General features: G+C 45.0%; 1 protein-coding gene across 6 annotated transcripts in view; it reads right to left on the reverse strand.

Moving 5' to 3' along the window:
• Window positions 1–16,552, reverse strand: part of TMEM242 (transmembrane protein 242) — a 67,506-nt gene extending 50,954 nt beyond the window's left edge. For 2 of the 6 annotated variants that reach the window (XR_016441720.1, XR_016441721.1), the window contains exons 1-3: window positions 16,134–16,551; window positions 11,789–11,889; window positions 1,226–1,363 (exon numbers count right to left, since the gene is read on the reverse strand). Coding sequence is in view for 4 of the 6 variants with exons in the window: in XM_090041926.1 (XP_089898052.1) it covers window positions 1,226–1,363; window positions 11,789–11,889; window positions 16,134–16,410 (516 nt within the window). In the remaining 2 variants the exon portion in view is untranslated. Of the gene's footprint in view, window positions 1–1,225; window positions 1,364–6,307; window positions 9,722–11,788; window positions 11,890–16,133 lie in introns of those variants that run through there. The other 4 variants (XM_090041926.1, XM_090041909.1, XM_090041945.1 and 1 more) reach the window with 4 other exon arrangements.
• Window positions 16,553–18,596: the final 2,044 nt, after the last annotated feature.

Genomic DNA, 18,596 nt, shown 5'->3' on the forward strand with positions numbered 1-18,596 from the left:
GAAAAAGCCAAAGGAAGGAGGGCTATAGACCTACTTACTAATTACTAGCGGAGGTAATATGAGGCAATTCAGAGTGGGGACCAAGGATGGAGTGGAGATATTGAGACTGATTAACAAGGGCAGTATGGACTGGGGGGGTGGTTTCCCCTGAATTCTAGAAGGTGAGAGGGAAACTCCTGGCCATGGAGATTTATGTAGTTTGTCAGAGAAGCCAAGGACATTCTCTGTCCATTAGCATTTCAACAAGGGAAGCAGACACTTCTGCCAAATCTGCAGACACAGGGGACTCGCAGGTCATGGTCCATTAGTAAGGACAATCTGAAATGCCTGTGTGATCTTCACTGCTGACACTTAACACAATGCAACATATCTACACCATGTTGGGCTATGCTAGGGAGCACTGGTGTGAAAGAAAACACATCTTGCCACTTGCTCCTACTCTGCATGTGTCAAGCACCAAAAAAACGTAAGGCAGCTACTGAGAGAGGTCACTGCTGCTGTAATAAGCCTGCCTAAGTCTGAAAGCGACGCTGGGCATGTCGAAAAGGCAGCTATGCTGTGTTTCAGCATTCAGCAGGATGAGTTTTCAGTGGCGCTCCCTAGCACAGTCCAATGTGTTATAGACATGCCACTGGGGTAGCAAGGTGTTTGTTTCCCCATCTACTTGGCCCTTAATGAGCATACCAGAGGACTGCCCATCCTATGTAACATGAACCCTCTAACCCACTTTCTTTCTACAGAAACACACCAACAAGCAAGTTGCCTTTTTTTTTTTTAAATATCTTTGGGCTATTAAGTCCAGGAAGTACTAATGCAAAAATTAGATGCTTGGATGCTGCAAGTCTCAAAGGCACTGAAAACAGGCAGACTGACACTGAACACAAAAGTCACACTTTGCCGAAAGAGTTAAGCAAATGACAGTTTGGTGTTCACTGTTCTCAGCACACAAAGTCTGTGGTTTCCATTTTGGTCTGTGGGCTGGAAGGGTAGCCCTTATGTGAAGGAACTGAGACTGGTACCAAGAGTCCCTCCCCCAGAACACACACACAGTGCTTTCTCCAATAGTCTCTTTACGGCTGGTATGAAGCATCCTTTGTGGTATATAGATGCACTCTGTCTGGCTGCCCTCCCTTGCAAAGAGACACTGCAGGGCTGAAGTTGGGTGGAAGATGAATTTCACCCCAAATGTATGGTAATTCATAAAGCAATGATACTTGATACTCACGCTGTGGACTCCCAAAGCCTTCCAGATAGCAAAGCTGATCAATCCCACTCCACAACAGGCATACAAAGAACCCCACCCTAGGGCTCGCAAGGCCAGTGATGAACCACTCTCTGGTAGTGCAGCTGTGGCAGTAATACCCTGGAATAAAGAAAAAGTAGTGAAGATGAAGTAAGGAAAGGATCCTAAAAAAAATCTAAGCAAGGAAATATAATAGAGTTCTAAGTGTCTGTTTAGCAAACTGTACTAATGAGACACGGTAGTGCTTAACAACACCAGAGAGCTGAGCCAGAAGAGCATGGAGCCTCCAATCCTCCACCCTAACCTTCTGAACCAGGACTTTGATGCCATGTGGCCCCAAAAGTGCCACATGGGCAACAGTCCTGCATGAAGCTCTGCAGAGCAAGCAGCTTTTACAAAAGTTTCCCCTGTCCTGTAGAAAGGCCAAACTGCAGCAACAAAAATAGTGTTTAAGAGCAACCTCCCTACCCAAGAATGGATGGCATTTTTGCAGCTTCAAGTGCCCTGATGTAAAATGTTTTCTGGGGATGAGTGATTGACTGACAGGTTGGGGGAGAAGGTGAGATGACTGAGTAGAAGTCAGTAAATGGGAGGTCTGAAAACATCTGCACAGCCCCAGACCCAATGACATCAGAGCATAATGATTCCCATAAACTACCCCTGGAATTTCTCTCTTCCAGCAGTTTACGTCTGCAGATCTACACTTCTGCAGCATACAATCAGAGAGATCCAGAGAAACATCAGGGACCCATAGATCCTTCAACTTCATATGGAGAATATTCCCCAGTGGGTGGGGGAGTCACATAGAGGGAAATGGAGGAGGCATCACCTAGAAAAGTATTGGAAATGGCTTGGTTGTGTTTTGTTATTGTCTTGGTTCTGGCCCTACGGCACTGCTTGGATCTTACTTCTGTCACTGCTTGGAACTTACTTCTCTAGAGAATCTACGGAGTGGTAAAACAGAGAAAAGTAATCAGTCTCTGCGCTTGTCATTCTTGGTCAGAATAATAAGATATTTTTATTCCATTTATCCAGATTCCAAAGCATCAATTTACTAAAGAAATACTGCAATATCATGGAATCATTCAGCTGGGAAAATCATCTCATGCCAAACACAATGGAGCCCTAGTCACAACTGGGGCTTCTGGGTGTCACCATAACATACACTTCCTTGTCCTTTGTATTCAAATCACCCTTTGATAGTTTGCTTTGTGCGTGCCATTTCAAAGGGCCTGATAAAGTACGCATTTACCCCCAAAAGCCTATGCATCTGTGATTCAGTTAGTTCAGTGGCGCCTTTTGACTCCACAGGCTGGATGAGCAGTGCCAGGTTGGTCTGTGTGCCTTCACAGGTGCGCCCGATCTCCCTGTGCAGGGCCGGCCCAGCTGGGGCTGATCCAGCTGTGCAGAGCTTAGAAATTTGGCAGCAGATAAGCAGGGAGTGCTAATTGTCACTGCTCCCCTGCCACCAAATTGGACTTGTGGAGGGCCCTGTGGACTGGGTGACATGTCTCTGAGAGTCAGATCTGGGCTGCGACTGCAGGTTGAGCACCCCTGAGTTAGTCTATAAGGTGCATCTCTACCTGCCTCCTGCCTGGTTTCAAACTAGCGCAGCTAGCTACCTCTCTATACGTATGCATCTTTGCTAACAGGTGTATATGGAGAGGTTTACAGTCAGCATTAACTAACATTTACTCACAACAGTTGATTAGTATGCTTATCTTCCACAGGATCTGTGACTTCCAGAATATAAATGTGCCGTGCCAGATGGCACCCATGTACAAACTGTAATTTTTTTTCAAGACTACCCCTGTTCATCTGTATGTACACATACACAAAGGGCATGCTAACAATAAAAAGCCTGAACCTGAGGCTCTTAGTCACCATGCATAGTCTTACTGATTTACCTGGGATTATTTGGGTAAGGGCTCTAGAAATGGGTCCTAAAACTTTCATTACTCTATGAAGCGAAATTCCTGATCAGACCACATGAAAAAGTCAAGACCCAGAGTGTACCTACCTTAACAGTGTTCCCATCCAAGACCTGGTCCTAGAAAAACCTGGACATATTTAAATTTACAAACATGTGTTTCCACTGAACCAATGGTCACATTAGGCATATGTCTAAGTTCTTTCAAGTCTGGGGCCAAAAAATATTTTAAAGTATGAAAATTAGCCCTTAGGTTAAAGAGAGCTATTCAAGAAATACTAAAAGGCACAAATTTATTAATTGTGCAACAAAGTTAACAAGCGCACGCAGGCAGACAACGTTCTTTGGGTGAATCTGATATCTTTTATTAGACCAACTAAATAGTTGGAGAAAAATTTTTAAGCAAGCTTTTGGGTTCAAAAACCCTTCGTCACGCTAAGGAAGTTTCAGCAGTTGGTGTGTGCTCTTCCTGAAACTTCCTTAGCTGGCTGCACATGAGACACCCCTATATTAAAAAAAAAATTATCCCCAAAATTAATAATTTTCCCTCTTTTTTCATTTGTAGGATTTAATTCTAAACATATTTACCTGATTGCAGTATATACACATACAAGAAAATTCATAGTTTCATAGTTTCTAGGGTTGGGAAGGACCTGAGTAGATCATCTAGTCCGACCCCCTGCCATGGCAGGAAAGAGTACTGGAGTCAAACGACCCCAGCAAGGTGTTCATCCAGCCTCCTCTTAAAGACCCCCAGGGTAGGAACCAGCACCACTTCACTTGGAAGTAGGTTCCAGATCCTAGCCGCTCTGACCGTGAAGCAGCGCCTCCTGATGTCTAGCCTAAATCTACCCTCTGCCAGCTTGTGACCCTTATTCCTGGTCACTCCTGGCAGTGCTCGGGGGAACAGCACTTCAAATACATAGGGGGTAAAAAGAGGGTCCCGGGTAACGTGGGGCCCCTGCAGGACACGATGGGCAACTTAGTCATCACGCCAGATGATAAAGCTAACATATTTAACGATTTCTTTGCCTCTGTCTTCCTAAGTAGGGACCAGTTCAGCCACCTCCCTGCTGGGCCCCCCTCGGGCCCCGGGAGAGACACGCCTGGGCCAGGGGTTAGCGAGGAGTTAGTTAGGGTACTTCTGGAGAGGCTGGACGTGTTCAAGTCCGCTGGTCCGGACGATCTTCACCCTAGGGTTCTACAGGAACTGGCCGAGGTCATTGCGGGACCCCTGGCGCGGCTCTATGAGCACTCGTGGTGCTCTGGCGAGGTGCCGGAGGACTGGAAAAGGGCCAATGTGGTCCCTATCTTCAAAAAGGAAAAAAAAGAGGACCCGGGAAATTACAGGCCAGTTAGTCTTACCTCAATCCCGGGTAAGCTCTTTGAAAAAATTATCCTGGCACACATCCAGGAGGGCCTTGCGGGGGAATGCATGCTCAGGGGCAACCAACATGGGTTCATCAGTGGCAGGTCTTGTCAGACCAACCTGGTGGCCTTTTACGATCAGGTCACCAAATCATTAGACGCAGGGGTTGCTGTGGATGTAGTCTTTCTGGACTTCCGGAAGGCTTTCGACACTGTCTCTCACCCTGTCCTCATCAAAAAGCTGGGAGACTGTGGTGTCGATGCCCACACGGTCAAATGGGTCGCCAACTGGTTGGAGGGCCGCACCCAGAGGGTGGTAGTGGATGGGTTCTTCTCGACCTGGAAGGATGTGGGCAGTGGGGTTCCGCAGGGCTCGGTCCTCGGGCCCGCACTGTTCAACATCTTCATCAGTGACTTGGATGAGGGGGTAGAAAGCACCCTGTTCAAGTTTGCTGATGACACTAAGATGTGGGGGGATGTGGGTGCACTAGAAGGGTGCAATAGGCTACAAGCTGACCTTGACAGGTTGCAACGGTGGGCGGATGAGAATAGGATGGGGTTTAACACTGATAAGTGCAAGGTGTTGCACATGGGGAGGAAGAACCGGCACCACACTTACAGGTTGGGGAACTCCCCTCTTGCCAGCACGGAGACGGAAAAGGATCTTGTAGTCGTCATTGACTCCACGATGAACATGGGCCGGCAGTGTGGGGAGGCAGTCAAGAAGGCCAACCGTACCCTGTCATGCATCCACAGATGCATCTCGAGCAGGTCCAGGGAGGTGATCCTCCCCCTCTATGCGGCACTGGTCAGGCCGCAGCTGGAGTACTGCGTCCAGTTCTGGGCGCCACACTTCAAGAGGGACGTGGACGATATGGAAAGAGTTCAGAGGAGGGCCACTCGTATGATCAAGGGTCAGCAGGGCAGGCCTTATGAGGAGAGGCTACGGGACCTGAACCTGTTTAGCCTCCACAAGAGAAGGTTAAGGGGGGACCTTGTGGCCTGCTACAAACTGGTCAGGGGGGATCAGCAGGTATTGGGGGAGTCCCTGTTCCCCCGTGCGCTGCCAGGAGTGACTAGGAATAACGGTCACAAGCTGGCGGAGGGTAAGTTTAGATTAGATATTAGGAGGCGCTACTTCACAGTCAGGGCGGCTAGGGCCTGGAACCAGCTTCCAGGGGAAGTGGTGCAGGCTCCTAGCCTGGGGATTTTTAAAAGGAAGTTAGATGAGCACCTTGCCGGGGTCATCTGACCCCGGTGCTCTTTCCTGCCAAGGCAGGGGGTCGGACTAGATGATCTACCTAGGTCCCTTCCGACTCTAGCTACTATGAAACTATGAAACTATGAAACAGGGACTCCCCCAATGCCTGCTGATCCCCTCTGACCAGTTTGTAACAGGCCACTAGATCCCCCCTCAGCCTTCTCTTTTGGAGGCTGAACAGGTTCAGGTCCCGTAGCCTCTCCTCGTAGGGCCTGCCCTGCTGCCCCCTGATCATGCGAGTGGCCCTCCTCTTGACCCTCTCGATGCTGTCCACTTCCCTCCTGAAGTACAGGCCCAGAACTGGACACAGTACTCCAAATGCGGCCTGACCAGTGCCGCATAGAGGGGGAGGATCACCTCCTTGGACCTGCTTGAGATGCATCTGTGGATGCATGACAAGGTGCGGTTGGCCTTCCTGATCACATCCCCACACTGCCGGCCCAAGATCCTTTTCTGCCTCTGTACTGACAAGAAGGGAGTTCCCCAACCTGTAGGTATGGTGCCGGTTGTTTCTCCCCAGGTGCATCACTTTGTTCATTACGCCTGTTCAATAGCTAATGAATATTCATAGCAATACTTTTATTAGGTTTAAAATTGTACCATGATTTTTTTTTCTCTGATACTGCTCTTGTCTCAATATACCGAGTATAATATACACAATAAAAGAATCTCTCTGTTTTGGAACACGCGGGTCAAAATCTGCCCACAACACTCAGTCTCTAAATTGAAGTCATTAATATTATTTGTGAAAACTTCTGCCAATAATGAATGCCATTTAAATGTTTGATTGCATCAGAAAAGAGATAATGAAAAACATTGATCAGGCTTTATTGACAGTATTTCAAGAGAGTTTGGTCCCAAGTTGCCTCTTCAGGGTATTAAGTATCCAGATAACTGCGCTGCTTAGAGAAATCCTGTCATACAGTGTTCACAGCAGCTTTTTAGACCCTTAAGAAACATGGTGAATGGAATGCTATAAAAATCACTTCTGGGAAAATATAACAGCATAGAAAAAAACATCATAAATTAAATACAGTACCTAAGAATACTGTTTTTAGAGAAGGGGGCTTTAGGCACAAGTTTGTACTTGTCTGTGCATGACATTTTATCTTCACTGCAGCCTCAAATTTAAAAAAGAAGTTACTGAATACAAAAACAAAAAACAACACTTCTATTTTTTTTTAAAAGCCACAATAATATGGAACAAAGTTAGATGATTTGGCTTGATGATTGATTTGACATTTCAAATTTCTATTTTGGGGGGCAAGGGAGGAGGGTGGGTCCAAGGAAAAAGAAAGCAGAACTGCAATTACCTTTTTTTACAGAAGTACTAGTAACAAAAGCCTCAGCCCTGTCTCCATGTCAACAACTCCATATGCAAAGAAGCCACATTTCCTTCAAGGTGCTTTAAGTCATAATCAAATATTTAACCACTTTGTTCAATGAGGTGCCAAAATTATACAGGCTTGATGATAGTACACATAAGCAGATGCTTAAGTGTTTGCATGAAGAGGACTGAAAATCACAAGATGCTGCCATATACATTTTCAACCCACATCTGATTTTATAAAATACATATAAAATAGTTTGTTAATTGGCAGTCTCTACCCCAGAATGTTGCAAATCAGGATGAAGTTATATTGGCTCTGAAGTAGACCTGGGTCCTAAACTGCAAATATGTAAAGCTGTACTTTACTTTACCAGCAAGTGTAGCTACATTCATTCCAATTTCTGTTCAATTCATGATAGTAAAGTTAAGCATCTATTTAACTGTCTACAAGATTGGGGCCTGGGGTTGCCTGTGTCTGCTGTTATCATCATAAGAAGTATTTATGCATGCTAAATCTACAACGATTATATGAATAGTCATAGCTAGTTAGTGACCCAATTGACTGTGTAGGCATCGACACCACAGTCTCCCAGTTTTTGAGAATGGGGTGAGAGAGTGTCAAAAGCCATAGATAGATTTACAGTTTTTGGTAGACATTGATTTTTGAGGGCAAACTGCTAAAATTCAGCTGCAGAGCAAGTGGTAAATATAGTTTTGCACCGCAAACCATATATATGATTTGGTGTCATTTTCAATCTGCATATTCTGGGGTGGCAACCTAATGCCACACTCGATTCATTTCACACTGAGTGATGGGGCATGTCAGGCATGTACAAAAGTGAACAAGTTACTAAGCCAGGAAAAATGGTATGCCTGAGAGAAAGTTATTTTAAATTATCATAGCATGTTGCTGAAAAAAGAAGACCAACTGTACTGCTTGTTGGAGGATTTACATGGTTTAAAGAACAATATTTTTAATGTACTCCTGCTATTTAGCTGTATTTGTAAAACATCTATTACTAGACCTCTTGCAAAGTTTACAATTCACATAATCAATACAATTATAAATAAGCAAAGAAGTTACCCATACATAAACCAACCAATAGGTTACTCATATATAAACCAACAAGACTACACTCCCACATCTAAAGAAAGTAATAAAACAATATTGAATATTACTGCTTCACTATCACTAAGCTCCTCAAACATTCCTCTCCCCAAAAGATGAAGATGAGTGCTGAGTTTTTGCAAATCTTTTCAAAGGTTAAAAATGAGAGTTTGGTGAAACTAAGCAGGATAAATGAATGTTACGTATGTTTCTGCATCTAGAAACAAGCCCATACAAAATGCAGTATTAATGCAAAACTAGGTATAAGTATCTTCTACAAAATACCCTGTTTCTTTTTAAATGAAGTGGTCAAGAGGAGTGGGAGAAAGCAGGTGGGCAGCCTGCCAGCTGTCCAGCTACCAGTCCCACTCCAGGTCCCCACTGGGATGCACACACCCCTGCCAGACCAAGAGGTAGGTTTACCCTCCCCAACCACCTGCTCCCTGGCAGACCCCAAGGGTTACCACCACCACCTTGAAGCTCCAATCCCCTCTACTGCTCCATTTGCCTGGGAAGGGAAGAGGAGAGGTAGATGGGACCGGGGCTGGAGCATCACACTTCTTCCCACTGCCTATCCCCTGGTGGTGTTTTGAAACATTCTAGCCAGCAGTGGTCCATGGGCAAAATACATGCCCCCTACTGAAACTTTTCCTTTTAGAAGCATTTCTGAGTATGTTTCATTTGGAAATGTTTCAATGGTTACGCCTGTCTGCACTCCCAGTGGGGTTTGGTTTTGTTTTGCTTTTTTAATTATCCCTACTGGTTTTCCTCAGCTAAGAGGTCCTGCTATTTATTTTCTTATTTAACATTATCTACATTTGGACCATTTTCTATTACTTTGTCCTAAGAAGATTAGAAAGGAATCAGAACTTGGGGTAGAGATTATATCTTTTATTAGACAGACGAGACTTTGCACAAAAAACCTCCAAAACTTTAATTGCAAGCTCTCAGGCACAAACACCCGTCTTCAGGCATAGGAGAAAAGATTGTAAAAGTTCTCTTTGGTAGAAATGAAAATTCATATTTCATAGGGGAGTTAAAGCTGTGGTAAATATCTCCTGTTGGGCATAGTTCACTTTATGCAGGTTAGGCTCAGAGAAAGGTTGGAATAGTCTGTTTATCTCAAAGTTGTTTGGTGGCAAGCAGGATGTAGCCATATTTCCTTCTGGTTATAGTGTTTCATATTTCACAGAACAGTAAAAGATGGAACGCTCTTCTGGGCAGGAATTTCTTGTGTGGCAAGGTATCTCTGAGCTCTGTGACGATACAAATTGCCTCAAAGGCAGAAGCACGGTCTCAGATTTTAGGTGGTAAAACTTGCTTCCTCCTTGTAAAATTATGAAGATTTCATTTCCTAAGATTACTAATTCACAACACAGAAAAAATGGACACCATCGCAGGTTGCCGTTCACCTTCTTGAAGAAGAGTGGATTTTCATTTCTTTTTTTCTGTCTTTCATTTGTTTGTCTATTTTCTAGATACTTTAGCATTAGAAGACAAAAGAGCAATGTTGAATGGCTACTCACAGTTTCTGGCCACAGCAAACCAACCTAACGTAGGATTTTGAAAGACAAGGAATGGATCTTAGCTATTTCCCCTTCAAAGAGAACATATTATGACAGTATAAAATTAACTTGATGCAAATTACAGCTGGGGGTCGGGGAGAGGACACAATGACAATGAACGTGTATGTCAGACAGAAAAGACTTAAAGGATGAAGCACCTCTTGGACTGCCATGAATGATAGCAGCTGAGAGTTTTTAATGTTTTTAATGTTCATCCAGTATAAAACCTGCTATTATGAAAAAAAAATCCTGTTCTTAAAAGAGATACGTTATGTTCCAAAACCAGACATGCCAATTTAAATTATTTTTGTTAGAATACTTTCTTTGATAGACTCAGGGAATTAATAGTCCTATGGAAAGAAATTGTAGGGCAAAAAGGAGTTCAAAAGATCTGGCAGAGCCCAAGAAAGACCGTATTAAAGGCAAAACAGAAAACTCTCAATACAGAGGAAAGACAGAAGTTATACTAAGGTCCCAGACAGATATGCTGTTTGAAGTGCTCCGAGTTTCTTTGAAATGCTCAAAATAGCAAGGGTGCAAGAGAGTGTACTGCCACAGCATGGCATGCTGTTACAGCCATTTTGAAGTGCTGGGTGGGGGTGGGGGTGGGGGAAATGGATAGGTGTGCATCTTCACAGTGCTTTCGCGTGCCAGATTCAAGCACTCTGGGATTTGGAACACTTCAAATGCATGTGTACCCACATGGTCTCCTAAAGAGACCAGTATAGCTTTGCCAGAAGATCTTTAAACTTCTAAAAATCTAAAAGAAATCACACAAAAAAAGTGGAAATAAGAACACGTTGCTAAGGATGATTATAAAAAAATAACAAAACCATGTAGGGACAAAATTGGAAAGGCGAAAAACCAAAACAGGCTACAATTAGCAAGGGACATTCTTTCTCAGTATTGCCATAATCTGAGTTGTAAGCCTTCCAGCAGATTTATAAATCAGTTGGAGGCACTGGAGCCTGAGCCTCCTCTTCTTGATGTTTCTTCCTTTTTGGTAGCTTTTAAATCTATCCCAGCAGCAGAGTCTATGGAGCTACAATAATGGAGTTTACTGCACCCAACTTGTTCAGCTCCAATCTCTATGCCACAGTGTTTGCCAATCAGTTTTAAAGAAACAGGTGGGCAGATACTTGAAGAAAAAATATGGTGACATACAGTAACCAGATTGTCAAGATGTTTTATCTATATTGATCCCATAACCTGCTCTTGATTCTAAATAATGCAGGGGATTTAGAGATTATAAAACTAAGTGGGTCATCCTATACTGAGTGCAGCTTCAAAAATACTTCTGGCTAAAAACAATCCAGTTTTGTGCCCATGTGACTCGGCACAAAATGTCATACATAAAAAGACTCCAAGCGCATAAAATATCTTGTAATTTTTCTAGATCTAAGTGTATATGGCACAAAAATTATACCAGAACAATACAATTTTATTTATACAATCTGTATTTTTAAATTTCACCCACCCATGCATTATGCAAACTGAATAGTGTTGACTTGAATACATTTTCAGGATTTGTTTAGATGACCTAACTGTTTTTCAGGTACCTGATTGAAAGTGTATCACAGATCAGTCATAGACCAATGCACCAGTCACAGAGCACTACATGCTCCATGTTTGTTACATTACCTGGGCTGCAATGGACAAATTAGGGTAAAGTAGACACGTTGGGTTTGAATGATCAAGTTTTTAATTTGTGTAATGTTGCTGAACATTTATTTATTATAACTAGCCCTGATGCAGTACTAAAGCAGCAAGGAACACCAACTCTGGAATTTTACAGATTCTGCTCCTTGCTCTCATTGATTTCAACTGCACAAGATCAGGCATGATGCTCTTTAGCCAGGAAATTCAAAATATTACTATACCATTAATGATTAGTATAGCAAAAATCTGCATATGGTGACACCTCTATGAAGTAAAGATTTTATATTTTTACCATGGTTCTATAATAGTTTAAAAGATACAAACCTTATTGAACCAGTTGGGGTTTTTCTTCTTTGCTGAGGCAAGTGTTGTACCAAAACCTAGCATCATTCCCGCTATAGCAACAGTGCCTAGAAAAATTCCACCTGCCAACAAAATTTAAGAAATCAACATCAGGATTTTGTTTCCTAGGAAAGAAATGTGCAAATGTGAAAAAGAAGAGAGACAGAAAGAAAGGGAGGAGGGAGGAAGAGAAATTAAGGCCTATCAGCATATTCCAGAGGCAAATGAACAACTGTCAAAAATCTTGACAGCATCTCAATCTGGCAAACAAGAAATAATATTTTATAAAATATCACTTTAAAAATCAGTGGCCAGTTTATAGCAGCAAATTAAACCCTGATGCATTGCTTCATGATCCTGCATGGAAAAAGGGCAGAAGGCCTGCTATCAATAGAGAACAGCTACAAGAGAATCAGATAAAAACCAGGCAGATCCCAGGCTTTTACTGCCCTTCTACAGCTACCCCCTGAACTCTGCTGCTTTGAGGCAGTTTGGATCTCTCAAGAGCAATTTTACCATAAGCTCTCACTGTACACTGCCACACCCAAAGGCATATTCAATTTTGCTTGTTGTAGCACTGATTACGTCAAATTGCCAGTTGGAATTAAGCCCGTATTTGAAAAGACCAAGTCACATTCATCAGCTGTTCTCTAGCTTTGTGCAAATATCACAACTAAACCCACAGCTTCATCCACATAGTATCAGTGAGGTGCTTGAACTTCTGGTTGTTGCTTGAGCATTTGTAAACCCAGTTGTGCCCCTTTGTTCCCCTTCGAGCCATGCAGCAGAAACATCGGGACATAGCCTATGTTTTTAAAAGCACAGTTTGTTGAAACCCTGATGCCTTGCACAGTGAGGCAGATCTGAGACAGATATGAAATATCTGATTTCATATTGAAATTACTATTTCAGGCTGGTTAGAAATTCTTCCTATCTAGCCACTGATTCAAGGCTTGTCTTCTGGTGCTAGTCCAGTAGCTTGAGGCCGTGTCAGGAGTGAGGGAAATAGCAGAAAATACAGACAAATCATATCTCATTCATTTGAAGGAAATTTTAGATGAATGTTAAAGTACTATTTAAAGCAACATCCTCCTCTTGTGATGAAGGAGTTTGTTACAAGCATTTCAATGAGATACTTTTAATATCTTTTTAAGAGGGGCAGCAAGGTTGAGTCTCCCTGATCTCCGTTGTCAGAGACTATGATGACCATTTCATGACAATGCATTATTTATTTCAAGTGGTTAAAGGAGCTTTTTTCCCGTCCTTCTCTAATGTCAATTGCAAACAGCCCTGAAAAGTGGGACTTAATTTTGCTCTACTGTCAACATACAGTACAACATCCTTTCATTTCAGGATAACCAAACAAACATCCAGCGCCAAATTCCAACCTGCTGTTCTATGTTAATGTCTGGGTTAATTCAGAGGGTTGGCTGGTTGAAAAATCAATTTGAACAAAGCAAAGAAACTAAACCACATGTCCAGAGATGGAGACAGAAAGGAAAAAAGCAAAAATCAGAAGTCAAGAAAAGAAAATAACCCATTTGCTAAAAACTTCAAGGGCATAAAACAACAGAAAAAATGTTTCTTTGCCTTTGCCTGTATTTTTCAATCTCCCCTGAAAACATTTCTGACCCAGTCTACCCACTAACTTTTCCATCTCCCAAAACTTTTTTGGGGTGTAATTTTTTATTTCCTTGCATACAGCATTTGAACTACAGTTTAACCTAACATTTTTCACAGAAATCACAGAATTATGGAAAAACAGACCTGGACAAACCCTGCCTCACAGGATCCTCTCTGTCTAAAATATCCTAGACAAGTCTAACATGCTCTTAAATCCCACCAAAGACAGAGATTGCACACCTTCTTTAGGTAAACTGTTCCACTACTTAACCACCTATACTGAGAAAGATCTTCCTAACAGCCAACCTAAATTCTTTTTTTACAATTTCAGATAGTTCCTTCTTGTCCTGTCCCCTGTGGCCACAGAGAATAATCATTCACCAGCCTCTTTATAATCATCCTTCAGGTATTTGAAAATGCATTAAAACCTCCCTTTAGTCTTCTCTGTTTCAAACTAAATAACCCTAGTTCTTCCAACATTGTATCATAAATCACGTTTACTGGACTTATAATTATTTTTGTTGTTGGGTTTGAAAGATTTGAAGTGCAGTGCTCAAAACTAGATGTAGTACTCCAGGTGAGGCCTCATCAGTGTCAAACAGAGCAGAAGAATCACCTCCCTTGACATGCAAGCAATACTCCTCTTAATATAGCCAAGTATACTATTGACTTTTTTGGCAAACAAGAGGCCACTGTTGGCTTATATTCAGCTCATGATCCACTAGAACCCCCACGTCCTTTCCACGTACCGCAACCTTGCCAGTTGCAATTTAAGACCAGTTGTTCCCCAGGCCCTACTTCTCCATATTGTTCTGTCTCTACATGCAGGATGTTGCATTTGCACTTACAGAACTTCATTCAATTAACTTTGGACCATTTTTCCAGTTTATCAAGGTCATTCTGAACCCTATTTTCCAAAATGCCTACAGCTCCAGCCAAGTTGATGTCATCTGCAAATCTGCTAAGTGTGCACTCAATCCTGTCTTCCAATTCATTAATGAAGACATTAAATAATACAATACCCAAACAGGCTCTAGGGGGGATCTGTCACTCAATACCTGCTCCCTCTAGGCACTGAGCAGTGACCCAGTCAGATATGTAGCCACCTTACCGTATTTTCATCCAATCTAACCTCCCAATTCTGCAAATCTATACTCACCTGAGCAGTTTTAGTGACAACCTATGGGGCCGCTCATACAATGAGGACAAGTTACAAGAACACACAGGCCTGCAGAACTGAGCCCCATGTATTTTTAATTTAACACAATTGATGCTGCCTTAATTGGGAGGAGACAACAGCTCCTGCAGATGTGATAGGCCTTGCAGCCTCTCTGCTGCAGTAATTTGCCACCAAAACCACATCCCAGCAGGAAATGTCACAGTGACGCTGCTCCCACCTCAGGGTTACCCGCCACTGTTACCTCTGCCCTTCTGCTCTGGCAGAGCCTTTTGGCAAAGGAAGGGCATAGGGGTTGCTAGCACTTCAGCCATCTCACAGGAGTGACAGTCCCAACTCCTCTGTGACTGAAGGAGGGGCAGGGGGCTCCCCACACAACACTGCAGCCTCAGCCCTATTGGGGGAAGAAGGCCTAGCCACACCATCCTATCCCCAATTGAGGTAAAGAGGCCTTGACTAAGGATGCCTGAGCTGCCTGCCTCCTGCACCTGGCCTTCTAGGTCCCCCCTGGTGAGGCAAAGGGGAGGGTGTAGTTGTGAGCACTCATTGCACCTGGAAGAAGGGGGAAGGAAGGGAGGAAAGGAGGGGGCTTCAAACTTTGGGCTACTCATGCTACAGCCACTGCTGTGACCTGGGTCCCACCCCACTCAGGTCCTCTTCTTCCCAGGGTGCTAGCAGTGGGATACTGCACAGGGTGGGAGGGAAATGGAAAGGGATGAGGATGGCATCTTTCCCTGGCCATTGCTCTCCTGGCCCCTGTAGGGAGCTCTAGCAACACCAGTACATCCAGCATGCACAAAGGGAAAAATGGATGCACAAGAGCATATGCATACACACATGAGAGTGCACATACAGGGGCACACCAGTGTACATGAGGGCACACGTACAGAAGGGGGTGCATGGCACACACAGGGCCCATAAGTGCGTACACACACACACACACACACAGAGGAGCACATGCACAGGAACATAGGGGCATATATGTGCACATGGGGACACACACCCAGGAACAAACAAGGGCACACAGAAATGCACACATAAGGGCACACACACATAGGAATACACACACATGGGGTGCACACACACATAGGAATACATGCACATGGGGCACAGGCACATGGGGGCCATGCTCATGTGGGTACACAGAGGCAAACAAAGGGGTGCACACATACACAGGGGCACACACACGGGCACATGGGGCAAACATGCACACACATGTTCCTGGGGGTGTATACACACACACGGGCATGCAAGCATTCCTGGGGGCTCTCTCACACACACATTCCTGGGGGCAAGCACACACACAAGGGCACACCCCTGCACGCACGCACACACACAGGGGCATGCACACGTGCACATGGGGACACACACGGGGTACATACACACGAGGAGCATGCATCCACACAGGGGTACGTGTGGGGGCACATGCGCGCGCGCACACACACAAACAGGGGCACACGCACAAAGGGGGGCACGCACACAAACGGGGGCACACATGGCGGTGTATAGACACACGGGGGCACACACCCAGAGCCGTGGCTCGCGCGGGGGCAGACCCAGGGGCGCGGGCAGGGGCTCCCCGCACCTTGCACGAAGAAAAGCCGGTCCCGGGGGGCTGCGGGGCCCGGGGCCCCCTCGCGAGCCGGGCGCTCCCCGCCGGCCTCCCCCATGCCGGCTCCGCCACCCGGAAGCACACGGCGCAACACCCGCCCCGCCCCGCCTGGCTCGGGGGCCTCCCCGCGCGGCCGGCAGGCACGGGCCCAGGCAGCCGGCAGGAGCGCGGGGGCCGCGCGGGCCACAGCATACGGGTCACCTGTAGCCCTGGAGTGGGAAATCCCGCTGTCAGGGGGTTCCTACGCTTTCCTCCCGGGGCAGCGGGTGCTGGGGACCTGGGCTGGGGGTGCCAGTGATCCTGCCGAGACCGAGGCCGGGGCAGGTTCCTGGCTAGAGGGACTGGCCCGTCTGCACGGGCCCAGCCCCATCGCTGTATTTGGGGTTAGGAAGGAATTTTACCCCCTGCTCAGATTGGTATGGACTGGGTTGCCTTCCTCTGTAGCCACGGGCACGGCTAGCTGCCTTGGGATCTCTTGAGTGTACATTGACAGCATTTCCTTGAAGCAGGATGTTGGCTGCCGTGGTTAGACATGATCCGAGCAGAGTGCGGGCCTGGGGCAAATCAGCCTGTATGGGGCCAGCCACAAGGAAGCCAGCGGTGGATTCAGTGGGGGGCCAGGAGGTGCTGAGTGACCCACCATGAAGCTGACGGCAGCGCGGAGTCACTGCGGCCACTCCACCCAGCTCTGCCGGATCCCCCAAAGCAAGGGGCCCAGGGCGGTCACCCCGATTTCCCCCCCCCCCCCCCCACACACACACACACAGGGATGGCCCTGGTCAGTTCCCCTGCCTTATCTGCAGGTGTTATGTCTGTGTTGTCTATGTGGAGTTTTGATTGTGGAGTGTACAGTATGGTTTGGATAGAGATGATCCTGCCTCAAGCCGGGGCTTGGGATGGATGACCTCTGGAAGTCCCTTCCAACCTTCCTTCTCTATGATTCTCTGACTGATTCTGTGTCCAGGCCCAGCGTACAGGGCCAGGCCAGCACCCACCACGTGTAGCATATGGGTCAGCTCTACACCCATGGACAGCACTAGAGGCCAAATGATGGGGCTCCATGGGAAGCATCCAGCCTGCAGACTGAACCTTTGATGCCCGTGCTTTAGTATTTTTCTGGATTCAGAAATGAGTGAAAACTAAGAGCTATCTTTTTCTGATAGTCACATCAAGTTTCATGAGGGATGCCTTGAGTCTGTTGGTGGTGCCTTGAGACTAAAAAGGTTGAGAACCACTGCATTACAGACATTCATGCACAAAATAAGAAGGGTCATGACATGATAAGACTGGAATTTCACAAAGACTGGGTGGTTTGACAGGGCATGTCAATAAAATTCTGCAGGGAGCTCTCGTTCTTTAAAACATATTACTAAGTATTTTACAGTAGGTAAGAACTTTGAGGCAGAGACTATCTTTTTGTTCTCTGTTGAACAGCACCTACTATAATAGGGTCCTGGTCCAAGACTAGAGATCTTAGCCATTTGTGCAAAACAAATTTAAAACTTTATTAATGAATGTTAAAAATTATAGTTATTTACATGCAGGAGCCTGTGTGTGCCAGCTGTATGAAAAACAGTTGGTATAAACTGATGCAATCCAGAAGGTGCAGTTGGTCATGTAGCCTACATTAGCCCAGAGTAAAAGGGGTGAAAATGTTTCCATGTGATAGTCTGTAGAGATGAGAGAACAAGATCCCATGCATGGCATTGGTACAATTGTAAGGTGGCAAAACATTCTTAGACAGCAGTTTAGCATGCAGTGGACAATTGATGGGGTGGGGAATACTCCAAGGTATAAGAAGTCTTTGTTATGTGATGGTGTGTGGGAAGGATCCAGTCTGTCCCCTTGGTCTTAATTCTGGCTGGTAGTCTCAGGCAGTTCTCTTCATGTTAGCGATGGCCTGTGATGTGCTCAGCATAGATGTTTTTCAACCATCAGATGGTATCAGATACTATGAGAATCCTCGTCAGTTTTGACAGTACTTTTCAGGCTCGTAGGATGTTTGTGTTGCTTGGGTCCCATGCTTCAAGGCCTACAGTGATTAGTACCTGCACCATCACACATGCATTTTCTCCCTCCGTGTATCAGTGTGTGGCCTGTATTTAGCCAGCTTGCACTTCTGGGTTTCGGTGAAATGGAATGGTCAAAAGAATACTGGTCCGAAACATGGTATCTTATGAAGGCAATAATATATAGTGTATTGATTACTTAAATATAGGACCATTTTAATGAACAGCCTTGCTTTTATGTTTTGTAAAGCTCAGGGTTACAGGTTTATAAATTATAATATACAATTTTATTGAACGGTTCAAGGAATGGTTTTAAATTTCACTCTCTTGGTGTTTTGAAAGTGCCCTATTATTTCCTTATTAGGATAT

This window comes from Crocodylus siamensis, chromosome 1 (assembly GCF_052110815.1).
Source record: "Crocodylus siamensis isolate JL-2025a chromosome 1, ASM5211081v1, whole genome shotgun sequence".
NCBI lineage: Eukaryota > Metazoa > Chordata > Crocodylia > Crocodylidae > Crocodylus > Crocodylus siamensis.